Genomic DNA, 17,003 nt, shown 5'->3' on the forward strand with positions numbered 1-17,003 from the left:
CGTTTCTATGACATACAATGGATAATAAAACAGTGACACTATTACCCGTTTCTATGACATACAATATGATAATAAAACAGTGACACTATTACCCGTTTCTATGACATACAATGGATAATAAAACAGTGACACTATTACCTGTTTCTATGACATACGATGGATAACAGTGACACTATTACCCGTTTCTATGACATACGATGGATAATAAAACAGTGACACTATTACCAGTTTCTACGACATACAATGGATATTCAAACAGTGGCACTATTGCCCATTTCTATGACATACAATGGATAATAAAACAGTGACACTATTACTCATTTCTATGACATACAATGGATAATGAAGTGATGACACTATTACCCGTTTCTATGACATACAATGGAATAATAAAACAGTGACACTATTACCCATTTCTATGACATACAATGGATAATAAAACAGTGACACTATTACCCATTTCTATGACATACAATATGATAATAAAACAGTAACACTATTACCCGTTTCTATGACATACAATATGATAATAAAACAGTAACAGTATTACCCGTTTCTATGACATACAATGGATAATAAAACAGTGACACTATTACCCGTTTCTATGACATACAATATGATAATAAAACAGTAACACTATTACCCGTTTCTATGACATACAATGGATAATAAAACAGTGACACTATTACCCATTTTTATGACATACAATGGATAATAAAACAGTGACACTATTACCCGTTTCTATGACATACAATGGATAAAGAAGTGATTATACTATTACCTGTTTCTATGACATACAATGGATAATGAAGTGATGACACTATTACCTGTTTCTATGACATACAATGGATAATGATGGGATGATATTATTACCTGTTTCTATGACATCCAACTGATAATGATGGGATGACACTATTACCTGTTTCTATGACATCCAACTGATAATGATGTGATGACACTATTACCTGTTTCTATGACATCCAACTAATAATGATATGATGACACTATTATCTGTTTCTATGACATCCAACTGATAATGATGTGATGACATTATTACCTGTTTCTATGACATACAATGGATGACACTATTACCTGTTTCTATGACATCCAACTCGGACTCCTGAACCTTGAGCCTCTCTTTCTGCAGCGAGACGAGCCTCAGCAGACGACACTTCTCCGACTCGGGTCTGTTGGCGTCGTGCTCATCCAGTCGATACTCTGTGTGTTCGCCGGCATCACCTGTACCGGCAACGACACGCTCATGTCGTTTGCAGTCGCGCGAGTTGTCCGGAAAGTTGTGATCCAGATTGTACTCCTCGATATTCTCCAGACTGGTCTGTCTGGAGTGGCGCGGACTGTCCAGAGACAGCTCCACTGGGGCCATGTTCACCCTGGGAGGATGAAGTCTTGGGACTCCTCCGTCTTGAGACACCGCTGATGCCGGCGGAAGGCGGTAATTCTGACCACTGCCCTCGTGCAGGTATTTTGTCGGGTGTGGTGGAACATGGCAGTGCTGTGAAGGAATCTGCCCACCGAACATGGACATGTTTTTATGCGTAGCATGGCCATGTTCTGTTGTTGATGATGATGTTGATGATGATGGTGGTGGTGAACGATGCTGCTGCTGTTGTTGGTGTGGTGGATGTAGATGTATAGATGACGATGTGGATGAGTAACTATGGTTAGATGAGCGTGGACTCAGACTGTTGTGATAAGGCTCAAAATAGTTCCGATGCAGATCAGTCGGGTGTGATGATAATGATAATGATGACGATGGGCTTGACCCAGTCTGTATAGAGTTATGAGCACCAGTGAATGTCAAAGATCGTTTTATCACACTATTTGCTTGAGAGACCGGTGGAGAGAAGTTGTGTGTGAATTGGTCTAACTTTTTCCACTTGTCGTTCCGTCGGTATTTGTCCGTATCCGACTGGCATAGAAATAACTTAACATCATTGGCGTATTCGCCCCACTTATGTAAGACTCGCAGCGGGAATTCCGCTGCTGAGAGGGGACGCTCTACGTCGCGCCATTTCTCAATGAGCGTGAACCTCCCGGTGCGACCCATTGCGTGGGCGAGTGCGATGACCACATCCTGGCACGTTGTGTCATCCGTGACCCCGCACACCACGCGCGGTATGCCTTCCACCCACACTTTGAGCTCCATGTCTCAACACATCGCTGTGATGACCAACATTACATAGACAGACTAGTGGCTATTCCACACAACAGAAGTTGGAGGAGGATTGAACGTCAACACAAGTATATCCAGTCTCTTGAGGAGAATTGAGCAAATCATAGTAGTTCAGCTATAGAGGCATCATCTGAAATAATAAAATTATATAGACATAAGTATGTGTACATGTGGATATATTATGCATTTCAGCATTTCAGTACTTGTTAAGTTTCATTCCCGTCTCAACAAAATGTACATGTACTTGTATCTAATGTATAAACATTTATGCAATATTATATCAGGGAACATTTTGTTCAGTATTGCATTGTGATTACCTATATATATATATATGCAACTTTCAGATTGCCACACAATTTGAAAACATTAAACAGTAGTAGCTAATCAATTTTCAATTGACTAGAATTATCGCTAATAAAGATTTTTCAAACAAAATGTTCCCTACACATGTACATTACACGTCACATGTGGATATATTACAATGTATCTTGACTATAGCCCAATAATACAGTGTGTTTACACTGGGTTAACACACTGTTACATTACCTAATGGAACCATTCTTACCTATATTACATGTAGATGCAGATACATGTATAATATACACATACACATGTATGTCACAGCTACCCATCACTTCCAGTGTTATGATAACGGTAACATACTTGTTCTGGTCACTGGAAACATCCTTACATGTGCTTCATTATACATACAGTGTACATACATGTGTATGTTCTAACACACCACTTACAAGTGACTGTACAAGTGAAGTGAATCAAGTAGCGAGTGTAGTGAACAGGAGTTGACCCTTCCAGCACACATCTTCAGTTGTACACAGGTCAGCACTCAATCACACGGGCTATGGACCACTCCATCTAGCTCCTGCTGGAGACTACATGTACTCTTAATAATGTTACTTAATCACAATGTATAGTGGCGGGATGTACATTGTGCATGTAGCTCAGCTATAGAGTATTCACACGAGGTGTGATGGATCTCCTTTGACATACTGCCATTGGGTTTTTCCCATCCCAGCCAGTGATCCATGATTGGAACCTCAAACAATGTGGTATGTACTGTCCTGTTTATAAATGGGGAAAACTCATATAAATGACCTCTTGCTACTTTTTTCCAGTGGCAGCAGCAAGTAACCAAGGTTTCCCCTTTCTCTGCATTGGACATATGGTTAAGAACACAGATAATAAGAAAGGAAACATGTCACTGCCATGTTATGGACTACTCTTTTTGATTATTAGCAAAGGATCTTTTATATGAACCATCCCCTAGACAGGATAGTACATACCATGGGCTTTGTTACAACACTTGTGGAACACTGGCTGGAATGACATGTTCCATGAGAAGCCAAGGTATGTGCTATCTTGTCTATTGTAAAGCACACAGAGAGAATTCCTTACTCATAAAAACAAAACAAAAACCTACAAATCTCTCTGTATGTATGGAAGTGGGATGTAGCCCAGTGGTAGAGTGCTCACTTTATGTGTGATCAATCTATGATCAATCTCAATTGGTGGGTGCATTGAGCTATTTCTCATTCCAGCCACAGGTTGTGGTATGTACTATCTTGTCTGTGGGATGCTGCATATAAAAGATCCCTTGCTGCTAATCACAAAGCGTAGGCCGTTTTATGGTGGCAGCAGGTTTCCTTTCTCATTATCTGTGTGGTCCTTATATAACGATATGTCTGACACCATATAACCATGTGTCTGACACCATATAACCATGTGTCTGACACCATATAACCATGTGTCTGACACCATATAACCATGTGTCTGACACCATATAACCATGTGCTGAGTTTGTCATTAAATACAACATTCCTTCCTTCTTTCCTCTACATGTGTCGGGGCGGGACGTAGCCCAGTGGTAAAGCATTCGCTTGATGCGCAGTCGGTCCAGCATCAATCCCCATCGGTGGACCCATTGGACTATTTCTCGTTCCAGCCAGTGCTCTACAACTGGTTAACAAAGGCCCTGATATGTACTATCCTGTCTGTGGGATGGTGCATATAAAAGACCCCTAGCTGCTAATCAAAAAGAGTAGCCCATGAAGTGGTGACAGCAGCTTTCCTCTCTCAATATATGTGTGGTCCTTAACCATATGTCTGACGCCATATAACCGTAAATAAAATGTGTTGAGTGCGTCGTTAAATAAAACATTTCCTTCCTTCCTTCCTCTACATGTATATTTGTGGCAAGAGGTGTTGGTTCACTTAACTACACGTCACAGACAGCTGGATAAGAATACAAGAACCTTACATTGAATTATAAGAGACTAATTAGCTAGGTCATCAGATTATCATGATATTGTGTTAACGTATTTAAATCCATCAGTTTTGTATGTCATTAAAATTCTTTCATTGCAGCAGCTGTTGTAAATGTTAATAGGTCAACCGTGAGAGAAAAAGCTTTAAATGTTTTAACAGTACTACATTCACATGTTACCAATACAATTAAATTTGTGGCAGATATAACCACCACTCTACATTGGCAAATCAAAAACACAGTAGGGTTATCCCGTAAATGAGATACATGTGTGTATATAAGCTGATGAAAGTAGTAAAATTTGGTAATAAAAGTTTTTTAAGTATATTACATATAGTTAACTTTATTAACCAGTATTATATATATACTGGTGGAAAGAAATAAAGGAACACATGAGTAGTAACATCAAATGTTGACTACAACCAAAATCCTTGTCCACAAGTATCAGGAAATTAACTGTGTTAATGGACGTCAACCCCACAGTACTGACATGCAGTGCCCCAATATATCTCTGTATTTTATACAGAAATAACTACTCCAGTAGTGAATTCCCTTATTTCTTTCCATCAGTATATATTACTCTTTTTTTTTTTTTTTTTTTTTTTTTTTTTAACCAATTAACCCTATACAGCAAAAATGACTGACAGAGCCAAAGAAATGACATCAAAAACCTAAGATTTCCTTTTACAGTCACATTTAGTTGCAGTATTAGTTATAATTAGCAGCTCATCTTAATTTCAGCATGCATTACTTACCATAAAGAATCAATGACTAAGTAAACCTCATCAAGAATTTGTTCACAGAATACAATGCAATTTTCCACATTACAATTAACACATGAAACTGTACAGGTGTACTGCAATATACTAAAAAACAAACTGGCGCATTAATTTTATCAAAAGGCGTTTATAACAACAAGCTGACTGACAAAATAATAGCATTATGATGGATGAACAGATCAATCGAAAAATGGATATTCTGTTGCGAGAACAAACAGAAATATTGAACAAGTAAGATTTATAGAGTATCATGATCAGCCCCTGACTGGGGGGTCCTTTATAAAATCCCACAACAGCCTATTGATCAGTGTAGTACATAGAGTTCTAACACCCAGCTCACCTACTTTGTTGTACTTTGTTCGACTTTGTTCGACTTTGTTCACCACATGACAATGTGCCTGATCTTCTTTTATGTGACAAACCATATATTGACATTTTAAATGTGAAAGTGATGTTAGCCTTCTCCAAGTGTCACAAGCAGAGAAACGTAAAACCAGGTAAAAACCAGGTAACACGAGCGGAGAAACGTAAAACCAGGTAATACAATCGTACTGTAACTACAGCCTCAGGTGAATTTTTCCATACTGGAGATTGACAATATCAGACCATAATCTACATCTGATATATTTGCATAAATACTTTGAAAGGATACATTTATTCAGTATGTGTTTCAGTGAGTCATTGTATTAATAACAGGCCAAAAGGAAAGGAATGTTTGTTTAACCACACCTCACCATATTTTTAAAAATAGGTCTTTCCAGGTGTCTAACATATAGTTATTTTGACACTTGGTGAAAACCCCCAGAGAGGACATCAACTGCCACCTTATAGGCCATTCCTATACTGACAAAACAGCAAGGATTCTTTTATATGCACTCCCCCCACCGATAAAACAAGCACACACCACTGTCTTTGATAGACAAATAATTGGCCACTGGATAAAACTGGAAAAACAGTAACAATGGACTTAACACATGTTATTTTATGGTGATATATGGCATTGGACATATAGAAGGACGAAGGAAATGTTTTATTTAACAATGCACTCGACACATTTTATTTTACAGTTATATCGCGTCAGACATAAGGTTAAGGACCACACAGATATTGATAGAGGAAACCCGCTGTCGCCACTTCATAGGCTACTCTTTTCGATTAGCAGCAAGGGATCTTTTATGTGCTGCATCCTACAGACAGTATATTCTCCCATCCCTAGCCATGCAAGACAGGCGTATTCCATGACGTCTTGAAAAGTAGGGACAGCCTATGAAACAGGGCTCGAAACACCAAAAAGTATGGTGGCCCAAAAAATAATAATTGATGTTGGCAAATTAAGATAAGCGAACCATGAACCACGAGCCATGAGCCAGATTTTAATGTGGAATAAATATATGCATTACAAATATTAATAGTGGCTCATATGTTATAGCTCTAAAGAAGATCACCCAAATAATATTATTTGGGTGACTAGCATCATTATTTTTTAATATTTATATAAGTCGCCCAAACGGGACATTGGTCGTATTTGGCGACCTGGCCACAGGCCGTTTCTAGCCTTGGTGATATTTTAATTTTAAAAAAACAAGCTCTCAGAAACATGGTTTGGAAATATGTAGTGCTACAATAACGAAGCATGGAAAACCCAGAGAATTTTCATCTCTGAATTACAATTACTAATCAATTGATTTGAATTTCGAGGGCTGCAATATTGACCAGTAAAAATTCCAATTGAAACAAAATGAATGAATGAATGAATGTTTAACGACACCCCAGCACAAAAATACAAATCGGCTATTGGGTGTCACAAATGGTAAGTATATGAAAATATTATTTATATATATTTATGTAAAACCACAGTGTATCCAACTGAAACAATGACTGCCAAAGGTGTTGATGTGATTTCAATTTTGTATGCATGATAACATATTCATATTGTTAGGTGAAACTGTGGACAGCTGTGCATGTAGTGTTGTATCCTGCAGCTTGTTTGACAGAATAAGGTCAGATAATGATTACCTACATGAATGTGGAGGGTGCATATTGGTGACATTGACTTCAGTGAACACATACAATAAACACAACAGTTATATGGGGAGGGTACATATTGGTGACATTGACTTCAGTGAACCATACAATAAACACAACAGTTATATGGGGAGAGGTGCATATTGGTGACACTGACTTCAGTGAACACATACAATAAACACAACAGTTATATGGGGAGAGGTGCATATTGGTGACAATGACTTCAGTGAACACATACAATAAACACAACAGTTATATGGGGAGAGGTGCATATTGGTGACACTGACTTCAGTGAACACATACAATAAACACAACAGTTATATGGGGAGGGTACATATTGGTGACACTGACTTCAGTGAACACATACAATAAACACAACAGTTATATGGGGAGAGGTGCATATTAGTGACACTGACTTCAGTGAACACATACAATAAACACAACAGTTATATGGGGAGAGGTGCATATTGGTGACACTGACTTCAGTGAACACATACAATAAACACAACAGTTATATGGGGAGGGTGCATATTGGTGACATTGACTTCAGTGAACACATACAATAAACACAATAGTTATATGGGGAGGGTACATATTGGTGACACTGACTTCAGTGAACACATACAATAAACACAACAGTTATATGGGGAGAGGTGCATATTGGTGACACTGACTTCAGTGAACACATACAATAAACACAACAGTTATATGGGGAGGGTACATATTGGTGACATTGACTTCAGTGAACACATACAATAAACACAACAGTTATATGGGGAGAGGTGCATATTGGTGACACTGACTTCAGTGAACACATACAATAAACACAACAGTTATATGGGGAGGGTACATATTGGTGACACTGACTTCAGTGAACACATACAATAAACACAACAGTTATATGGGGAGGGTACATATTGGTGACATTGACTGCAACGAACACATACAATAAACACAACAGTTATATGGGGAGAGGTGCATATTGGTGACATTGACTTCAGTGAACACATACAATAAACACAACAGTTATATGGGGAGAGGTGCATATTGGTGACATTGACTTCAGTGAACACATACAATAAACACAACAGTTATATGGGGAGAGGTGCATATTGGTGACACTGACTTCAGTGAACACATACAATAAACACAACAGTTATATGGGGAGAGGTGCATATTGGTGACATTGACTTCAGTGAACACATACAATAAACACACAGTTATATGGGGAGAGGTGCATATTGGTGACATTGACTTCAGTGAACACATACAATAAACACAACAGTTATATGGGGAGAGGTGCATATTGGTGACACTGACTTCAGTGAACACATACAATAAACACAACAGTTATATGGGGAGGGTACATATTGGTGACACTGACTTCAGTGAACACATACAATAAACACAACAGTTATATGGGGAGAGGTGCATATTGGTGACACTGACTTCAGTGAACACATACAATAAACACAACAGTTATATGGGGAGAGGTGCATATTGGTGACACTGACTTCAGTGAACACATACAATAAACACAACAGTTATATGGGGAGAGGTGCATATTGGTGACACTGACTTCAGTGAACACATACAATAAACACAACAGTTATATGGGGAGAGGTGCATATTGGTGACACTGACTTCAGTGAACACATACAATAAACACAACAGTTATATGGGGAGAGGTGCATATTGGTGACATTGACTTCAGTGAACACATACAATAAACACAACAGTTATATGGGGAGAGGTGCATATTGGTGACACTTGACTTCAGTGAACACATACAATAAACACAACAGTTATATGGGGAGAGGTGCATATTAGTGACATTGACTGCAACGAACACATACAATAAACACTATAGTTACATGTGGAGAGGTGCATATTGACCACACTGAATGTCTACAGTGAACACACACAATAAGCAAGTCAGGTTTTGCACATACACATATATACTGTAGACATTATTTTCAGGAACCAAACCAACCACAAATTTCAGGTACCAACCATAAAGACCATTTTGCAAGGAATCTGAGGTTCCAAAATGGACAACCAAAAAGGAAAATTGCTTCTAATTTTATTATTATATTTAATTCCACTGTATTGTTTTACAGATATCCCACCTCAGATCAAGTCCCTGGCCAATCCAGTGGTTGGACCAGAGGTGTATATGCCTGAACCACCAGTGGACATGGGCATGTGAGAGCATATACCATCCAGACCTGTCAATCTTTAGTCAAGAGAAAGCAGGAGGTGTGTGTTCAAAAAGCAGGAGATGTTTTAAATTCACACAATTTAACCCAAAATCGCAAGATTTAAAAAAAAACATTATTACAATAAGTTATATGAATACTTTATAATGTCATATATACTTCTTAACCTTAGATTTTGGCATTAAAAAAAAATATATATATATTTTATTTTTTTAAGTTTAAATATTATTATGATTTAATACATATTTAAAAAAAAAAAATATTTTATCCAAAAATGTTAAGAATATGAACAAGAAATAAAAAATCTAATTAGTACATTTACGGAATTACACTTACAGCCTTACAGGTTGCGTTACATTATCATTTGTGGTTAGTGTACCAAAGACAAATTTATATAAATCTTGTAAATTAATATTCAGTTTTTACTATAATGAGGAACGGTGGAGTGGTACTTATTTAAAATCATTATAATGATGCAATAAACATTGTATTTTCATTAATCATAAGTAAAACCTCATTACGGACATCGTGTGAAATATACTGGAATTATACCCATTTCCGTGAGTAACTTTATGTCAATGTCAAACACAACATGTTTTAATTGTACAAAAATAATTTCTTGAAGTGTACCCTTATAACCAACATTTTACTGCACAAACATACAAAATTAACTGACACAAGTATGTTTATACAGCTAATTGGTCTTTTCATTGTCTTGCTGTGACATGTGATTTTAACATGCATCGTGTGTATCGCTGTCAACTCGAGTCTGGCAGTCCAGATTCGTCATAGTTGCATTATGTAATCCAGTGGGAAGACATTTTACAATTCAGAGGTGTTATTAGAACTAAATTGGATAGTTTTTTTTTTTTATATGGCAACACTGAATGTCAATACACAGCCTGTTGAATTAGCGGCAACACGCTTCGTAGCCATTACGATGACAACAAACATTATAATAACACGTCATTTTATAAACTCCATGTGCTTTTTTAACAATATAAATAGGCTATCCCACAATTCTCACTTCGGCAAAGGTTAAACAGTCGGGACAATTCGGCCTGTTACATTCTCAGAAACCGAAAGTAGTCGACATTTTCCGAATGAGAAAAAAAGGCAAAAATGTCATTTAACAGGAGAAACTGTCTCCCGCACAGGTGATAGGAGATTTGATCAAACACTGGGAGACTCCCGCGGAATCCGGGAGGGTTGACAGGTCTGATACCATCACCACCCTTTACATGTTTTGTTACATTATGCTAGGCTCAGACTACCAACTGTCTCGAAAGAGTTGGCCAACTTATCAATCTCTCGACTTCTACGACTGTCCAGTTGCTAGTCTGAATGTTCTGACAACTCGATGTTCATTGGATACAACTTGTATACAACTCGTATACAACTCCTACAACCGGTTAGTTGCTAATCTGAGCACACCCATCATAAGTCAGGAGTTGGAAACATTACAATGCAACCATAAAGTTGGCCATCTTCATTGTGACAGTTGATAGTCAGGTCCTAGCATTATACAGACTGATGGGTGTAAAGTGATATAAACGGATGTGTTATCTGTGTTTGCAGTGGTTGTGTAATCACACCTCTGTCAAAATACACCCATTGAACTCTTGAACTCTATTGTACAGTTATACACATCCATGTATTACTTGTAACAGTAATTCATAACAGTTTCCATAGATTTACATGTAGATAAAAAAAAAAAAATAATAAGAATATAGGAAGTTAAAAATACATACATGTACATGATAAAAAGTCCATTTGTGTTACACACTAGTTTAACATAAATTATGATATCATACAAAATACATAATAATTATAAGAATGCATCTGTATTAATATTGGTGGAAAAGCAGCAATCATGTACATGCCTCAATATATGTATCTATATATAGAATATGCAAGTATACATAGATATACTCTGTGAGTGAGAGAATGTGACATCACTAAGATGAAGTGACACATCAGGTACCGAGTGCTGTAAGACAGACTGTGAGGAATGCAGGATGTGACACATTACTCACACCAAGTATGCTAAGTTATATACACTGCCAGGTTGATACAAGAGATATCAACTCGAAGGTGGTTATTGTAATTGATAGCATGTGTGTACATACATAAATACATGCATGTTAAATGAGGTTCACACTGTAGTGTAATGATACGCAATGTCATCTCCACAGTATTGTACACTGGAGCAAAGGAATTTTCGGGGTTACAGGCAAATTCAAGTGTATGTGGGATTTAAAATGTGTAAACGGTTTTAATGTAAACTAATCTTTCATTCAAGATCTATCTATTCATGAATCCAGGCTTGTTAAAATAAGCAGGCAACTGGCAAATTTCATGAGCTGTTGTGACCTCCATGTCAGCTACATCAGTGACCCACTAGGTTATTTCTCATTCCAGCCAGTGCAGCATGACTGGTATATTAAAGGCTGTTGTATGTGCTATCCTGTTTCTGGAATAATACATACACATGGAAAAATGTAACGGGTTTTCTCTCTAAGACTATATGTCAAAATTACCAAATGTTTGACACCCAACAGCCAATGATTAATATAAATTAATGTGCTCTAGTGGTGTCATTAAACAAAACTATAACTTTCTACACAATTTAAGATTCAATTTATACTGGGTACCATACATGTAGACTACATCTGTAATAAGTATCCCCAAATAAACTCACCATATTTTCGAGTTGTGCCACCGAGTACATAAATATTCCACACAAAAACAGGTTCAAAGAAACAAAAAAAAACAAAGAAACAAAAAAAGGAAAAGAAAAAAAGACTGTAATCTGAATTCCCCATGGTCATTGTCGTATTCCGAATGTGACACCTACATGCAACTATACGAATCTCCGAGCCATCCGCACAGAGAGATGAAATAGAATCAAACGGATACGCTAAGTCCAGCAAGATACCACACATGTCCTCAGTTGTGAAGAGAAATGCTGTAAGCGTAACAATGCGTGGCCACAGCACAATGATGTCTGATTCCTCTCGTAGCACAATGTCCCATTGTACGGGTTTTGTCAAGTCTTACGACATGGCATTCTTCAAGTGTCAAAAGTAAATTTGACCCAAATTGCAAAGCCCTTTCGCTGAAGCCTATCTACATGAAAACTGCATGGGGAAGCCCAGTGGACAAACACTTCAAAAGTGGCTGATAATAGTAACAAAATAACAGGGATGAAGGAAAACAAGTTGTCAATGAAAGTTTTGTATGGAATCAGTGCTACGTGTTGATGGCGTGAAATGGCCACGATCTAAAAACAATCAGTGTAAAGATGGCGTTAAGAGATACTCAGTCTCTGAAAATTAAACATGGCATAAGCATCAACTAAGCTTAGAGCTAAACACAGTTCAAGTTTGTTTTGTTTGACGACACCACTAGAGCACACTGATTAATTAATCATCGGCTATTGGATGTCAAACATTTGGTAATTCGGACATCCGAGAAAACCTACTACATTTTTCCTAATGCAACAAGGGATCTTTTATATTCACTTTCCCACAGACAGGAAAGCATATACCACAGCCTTTGACCAGTTGTGGTGCACTGGTTGTAAGGAGAAAATACTCAATCAGATGAATGAATCCAGCGAGGTGTTTTGATCCTGCGACGCAAGCACCTCAAGCGAGTACTCAACCTACTGAGCTAAATCCCGCCCCAGCTAAAAAGATTTGGCATACATACACCGCCGATAAAGATTAGTTAAACACTGGTTCTGATTACTGTATCAGTATTAGTAATACAGTGAAACCCTCTAAACTGGACACTCACAGGACTAAGTAAAGTGTCCAGTTTTATAGGGTATGGGATTTAGAGAGGTTCAGTTATTGATCTATCGATATTTGAAAAGAGACCATGAAAAATATCAGGTTTTGAGGGAATTCCAGGTTTTTGATGGGTTTCACTGTAGTTATAGTTATAAAAATTATTTCAGCTTACAGCATCATTCACGATTTGACTTAAACCTGGAATCAGCACATATTATCATTCAAGATAGAGTTAAACATGGATTCAGCAACTGACAACTGACAAAAAGACAACTAAAGATACTGTGTATTTGATGTGCTAATAATTGTCTTCATTAATTAAGGAAATGAGTTTAAAAAACCAAAAGGTTTACATGGAAACAGACATTTAGTCTGAACATTTAGCCACCCACTATGATGTAGGCTGCCTTGTAGTTGGAAGAGTACTGTGTGGAATGGGACATGGAATGAAAATTAATTGTTTTGGTTTGTTTTGTATAATGACACCACTAAAGCACATTGATTAATTAATCATCAGCTATTGGATGTCAAACATTTGGTAATTATGACTCGTAGTCATCAGAGGAAATCTGCTGCATTTTTCCTAATGCAGCAAGGGATCTTTTATATGCACTTTTCCACAGATAGGAAAGCACACACCACGGCCTTTGTCCAGTTGTGACCGGCCTCGGTGGCGTCATGGTTAGACTATCGGTCTACAGGCTGGTAGGTACTGGGTTCGGATCCAAGTCGAGGCATGGGATTTTCAATCCAGATACAGACTCCAAACCCTGAGTGAGTGCTCCGTAAGGTTCAATGGGTAGGTGTAAACCACTTGCACCGACCAGTGATCCATAACTGGTTCAACAAAGGCCATGGTTTGTGCTATCCTACCTGTGGGAAGCGCAAATAAAAGATCCCTCGCTGCTAATCGGAAAGAGTAGCCCACGAAGTGGCGACAGCGGGTTTCCTCTCAAAATCTGTGTGGTCGTTAACCATATGTCTGACGCCATGTAACCGTAAATAAAAAGTGTTGAGTGCGTCGTTAAATAAAACATTTCTTTCTTTCTTTTTTTGTCCAGTTGTGGTGCACTGGCTGGAATGAGAAAAAATCCAGTCAGCTGAATGGATCAACTGAGGTGGTTTGATCCTGCGATGCAAGAACCTCAAGCGAGTACTCAAACGACTGAGCTAAATCCCGCCCAGAATGAAATTTAAAGTTAAATTTAAGTTTATTTTGTTTAACGACATTTGGTAATTTTGACATATAAATGTAAAAGTTAAAGTTTGTTTTGTTTAACGACACCACTAGAGCACATTGATTTATTCATCATCAGCTATTGCAGTACTGGATGTGAAACATTCAATAATTTTGACATATTATAAGTCTCAGAGAGAAAAAGCGCTACATTTTTCCTTTAGTAACAAGGGATCTTTTATATGCACCATCCGACAGACAGGATACTACATACCACAGCCTCTGGCATTTGATATACCAGTTGTGGTGCACTTGCTTGAAAGAGAAACAGCCCAATGACTGGGATCAATTCTAGACTGACTACTCAATGGGTGAGCCATGTCTGGCTATGTCCCACACAGAATGAAAATTAATGCACACACAGTAACTTTCCTGTAGCAATATGTCCATCCATCTAGAAACCTTTGCTCACTAATGAAACCAAAAACCAGATACTTCAGGCAATTAACATATTTAATGTATGTGTTTAATACAAGATAATACTACCAAGACAATTATGCAAGTGTATCTAGGAGATAAATGTATTTATTTCTAGTACCACCTTTACCCTGTGATTTCACAGCTCTGTTAAATATCATGGTAATGAGCAGATGTTAATGTAAAGGTCAAGATTACAACAATCGTATTACCACACAAATGAAGGAACAGTTTTTACAGGATCTACATGTATGTGTATTAAAAGCTGTAATATGACGACACAGTAGATACAGTATCACATTATGATACTACACTGAGTTAGAACAGCTGGTTCCAGGGCTCGAAACTCACCAAAAAATATGGTGGCCCAAAAAATAATAATAGATGTTGGCAAATTATGGTAAGAGAACCACAAGCATGATTTTAATGTGGAACACAAATATTAATAGTGGCTATACATGTATGTTATACCTCTAAAGAAGATCACCCACATAATGCCATTATTTTTTTAATATTTAAGTCGCCCAAACGGGACATTGGTTGCATTTGGCGACCTGGCCACAGGCCGTTTGAAGCCCTATTGTTCATCATATAAATGTTTCAATAAATTTAAAAAAAAAAAAAAAAAATTAATGACATAAAAATGTACAATTGATATATTGTTGATTATAGGCTTTAAACTGTTGAAAAATGTCCAAACACTATGTTTTAGTTCTAGTAATTATAAGAGTTTTAAAAATCTAATTCTAATTTAAATAGGTTTGCATGTTACATGTTCACAGTCAAAGTAAAAACCCATTATATTAAATGCATAGGCCTACTTGTATGTCATGCTAAAAAAATTGGGGAAAATTGTAATATTTGTATCATTGTACTGTTCGTGAAATCGCCAATGCCAAAATAGCACACTGGGAGTATCATTGCAAAATAACATCAGGCCTCATATGAGGTCAAAATTATAGGGTAAAGTCACCATTATTTCAAACTTTTGAGAGGGCGAAGTTTTTAACACTAACAGGAAGGAAACTAGATTTTTTTGGTTAATTTAAAAAATAACAAAGTATACAAAAAGACACAGGTGTTGTCTGAGCTAGAACGCCTTTCTGTGAGTTTTTCACATCGTTTCGAATTCCACCCCTTCATGGTTACAGTTGTGAACACCTATCAAAGTTACGACAACTCCTCATTTTGTGTCAAGATATTAAAATTGCCCAATGTCACAACTGGAATGGTGAAACCCAGACTATATTTGGCTGCAACAGGTAACAGGAGATTTCCCTGCACACCCAATACAGCTTCCGTTTTGTTTCCTCTGTCGCCTGAGCAATGGCATAGTCAGGATTTTATACTGGGATGGGTGCATGCACTCAAACAGAACCACACCTTAGAAAATTCTGTTCAGGTTGTAAGAAAAGTTAAAAGTTTGTTTTGTTTAACGACATCACTAGAGCACATTGATTTATTAATCATCAGCTATTTGATGTCAAACATTTAGTAATTTTGACATGTAGCCTTAGAGAGGAAACCTGCTACATTTTTTCATTAGTATAGCAAGGGGTCTTTTATAGGCACCGTCCCAATGACAGTTACAGAACAGCACATACCATGGCCTTTGATATCCAGTCATGGTGCACTGGCTGGAAGAAGAAACAGACCAATGGGCCCACTGATGGGGATCGATCCAGGACTGACTGTGCCTCAGGTGAGCACTTTACCATTAGGCTACATACCAGCCTATTGTTAAGATTGTAAGACAGCCCAAAGTACAAGATGGAAAAAAAGGTATGATTGAGGGGGGCCATGCCTTCCCTGCCCATCTGGATACGCCAATGCACCTGAGGTGATTTTCCCCCATCCCACTCAGTGCCTCACATATATGGGGTATGTGATCTCTTGAAATGGGACAACAAAGATGATCAATATATGCATGATAATATGCTACATACAACCATGTTGTAACACCACACACTGTGTACATCTGTGCAACTCGGCATTTGACAACAAACAGCAGTAATGACTGATGGCGAGGTGTTATAAAGTATAAAGTACGACTG

General features: G+C 37.6%; 1 protein-coding gene across 1 annotated transcript in view; it reads right to left on the reverse strand.

Moving 5' to 3' along the window:
- The window catches only part of LOC121381839 (nuclear transcription factor Y subunit gamma-like), a 54,427-nt gene that overhangs the window by 13,816 nt on the left and 23,608 nt on the right, over positions 1-17,003 (reverse strand). The window contains exon 2 of the mRNA XM_041511203.1: positions 1,093-2,324. Within this exon, the coding sequence (XP_041367137.1) occupies positions 1,093-2,167 (1,075 nt within the window). The 5' untranslated portion in view covers positions 2,168-2,324. The remainder of the gene's footprint in view (positions 1-1,092; positions 2,325-17,003) is intronic.

The sequence above is a fragment of the Gigantopelta aegis genome, chromosome 9 (genome assembly GCF_016097555.1).
Source record: "Gigantopelta aegis isolate Gae_Host chromosome 9, Gae_host_genome, whole genome shotgun sequence".
Taxonomy (NCBI): domain Eukaryota; kingdom Metazoa; phylum Mollusca; class Gastropoda; order Neomphalida; family Peltospiridae; genus Gigantopelta; species Gigantopelta aegis.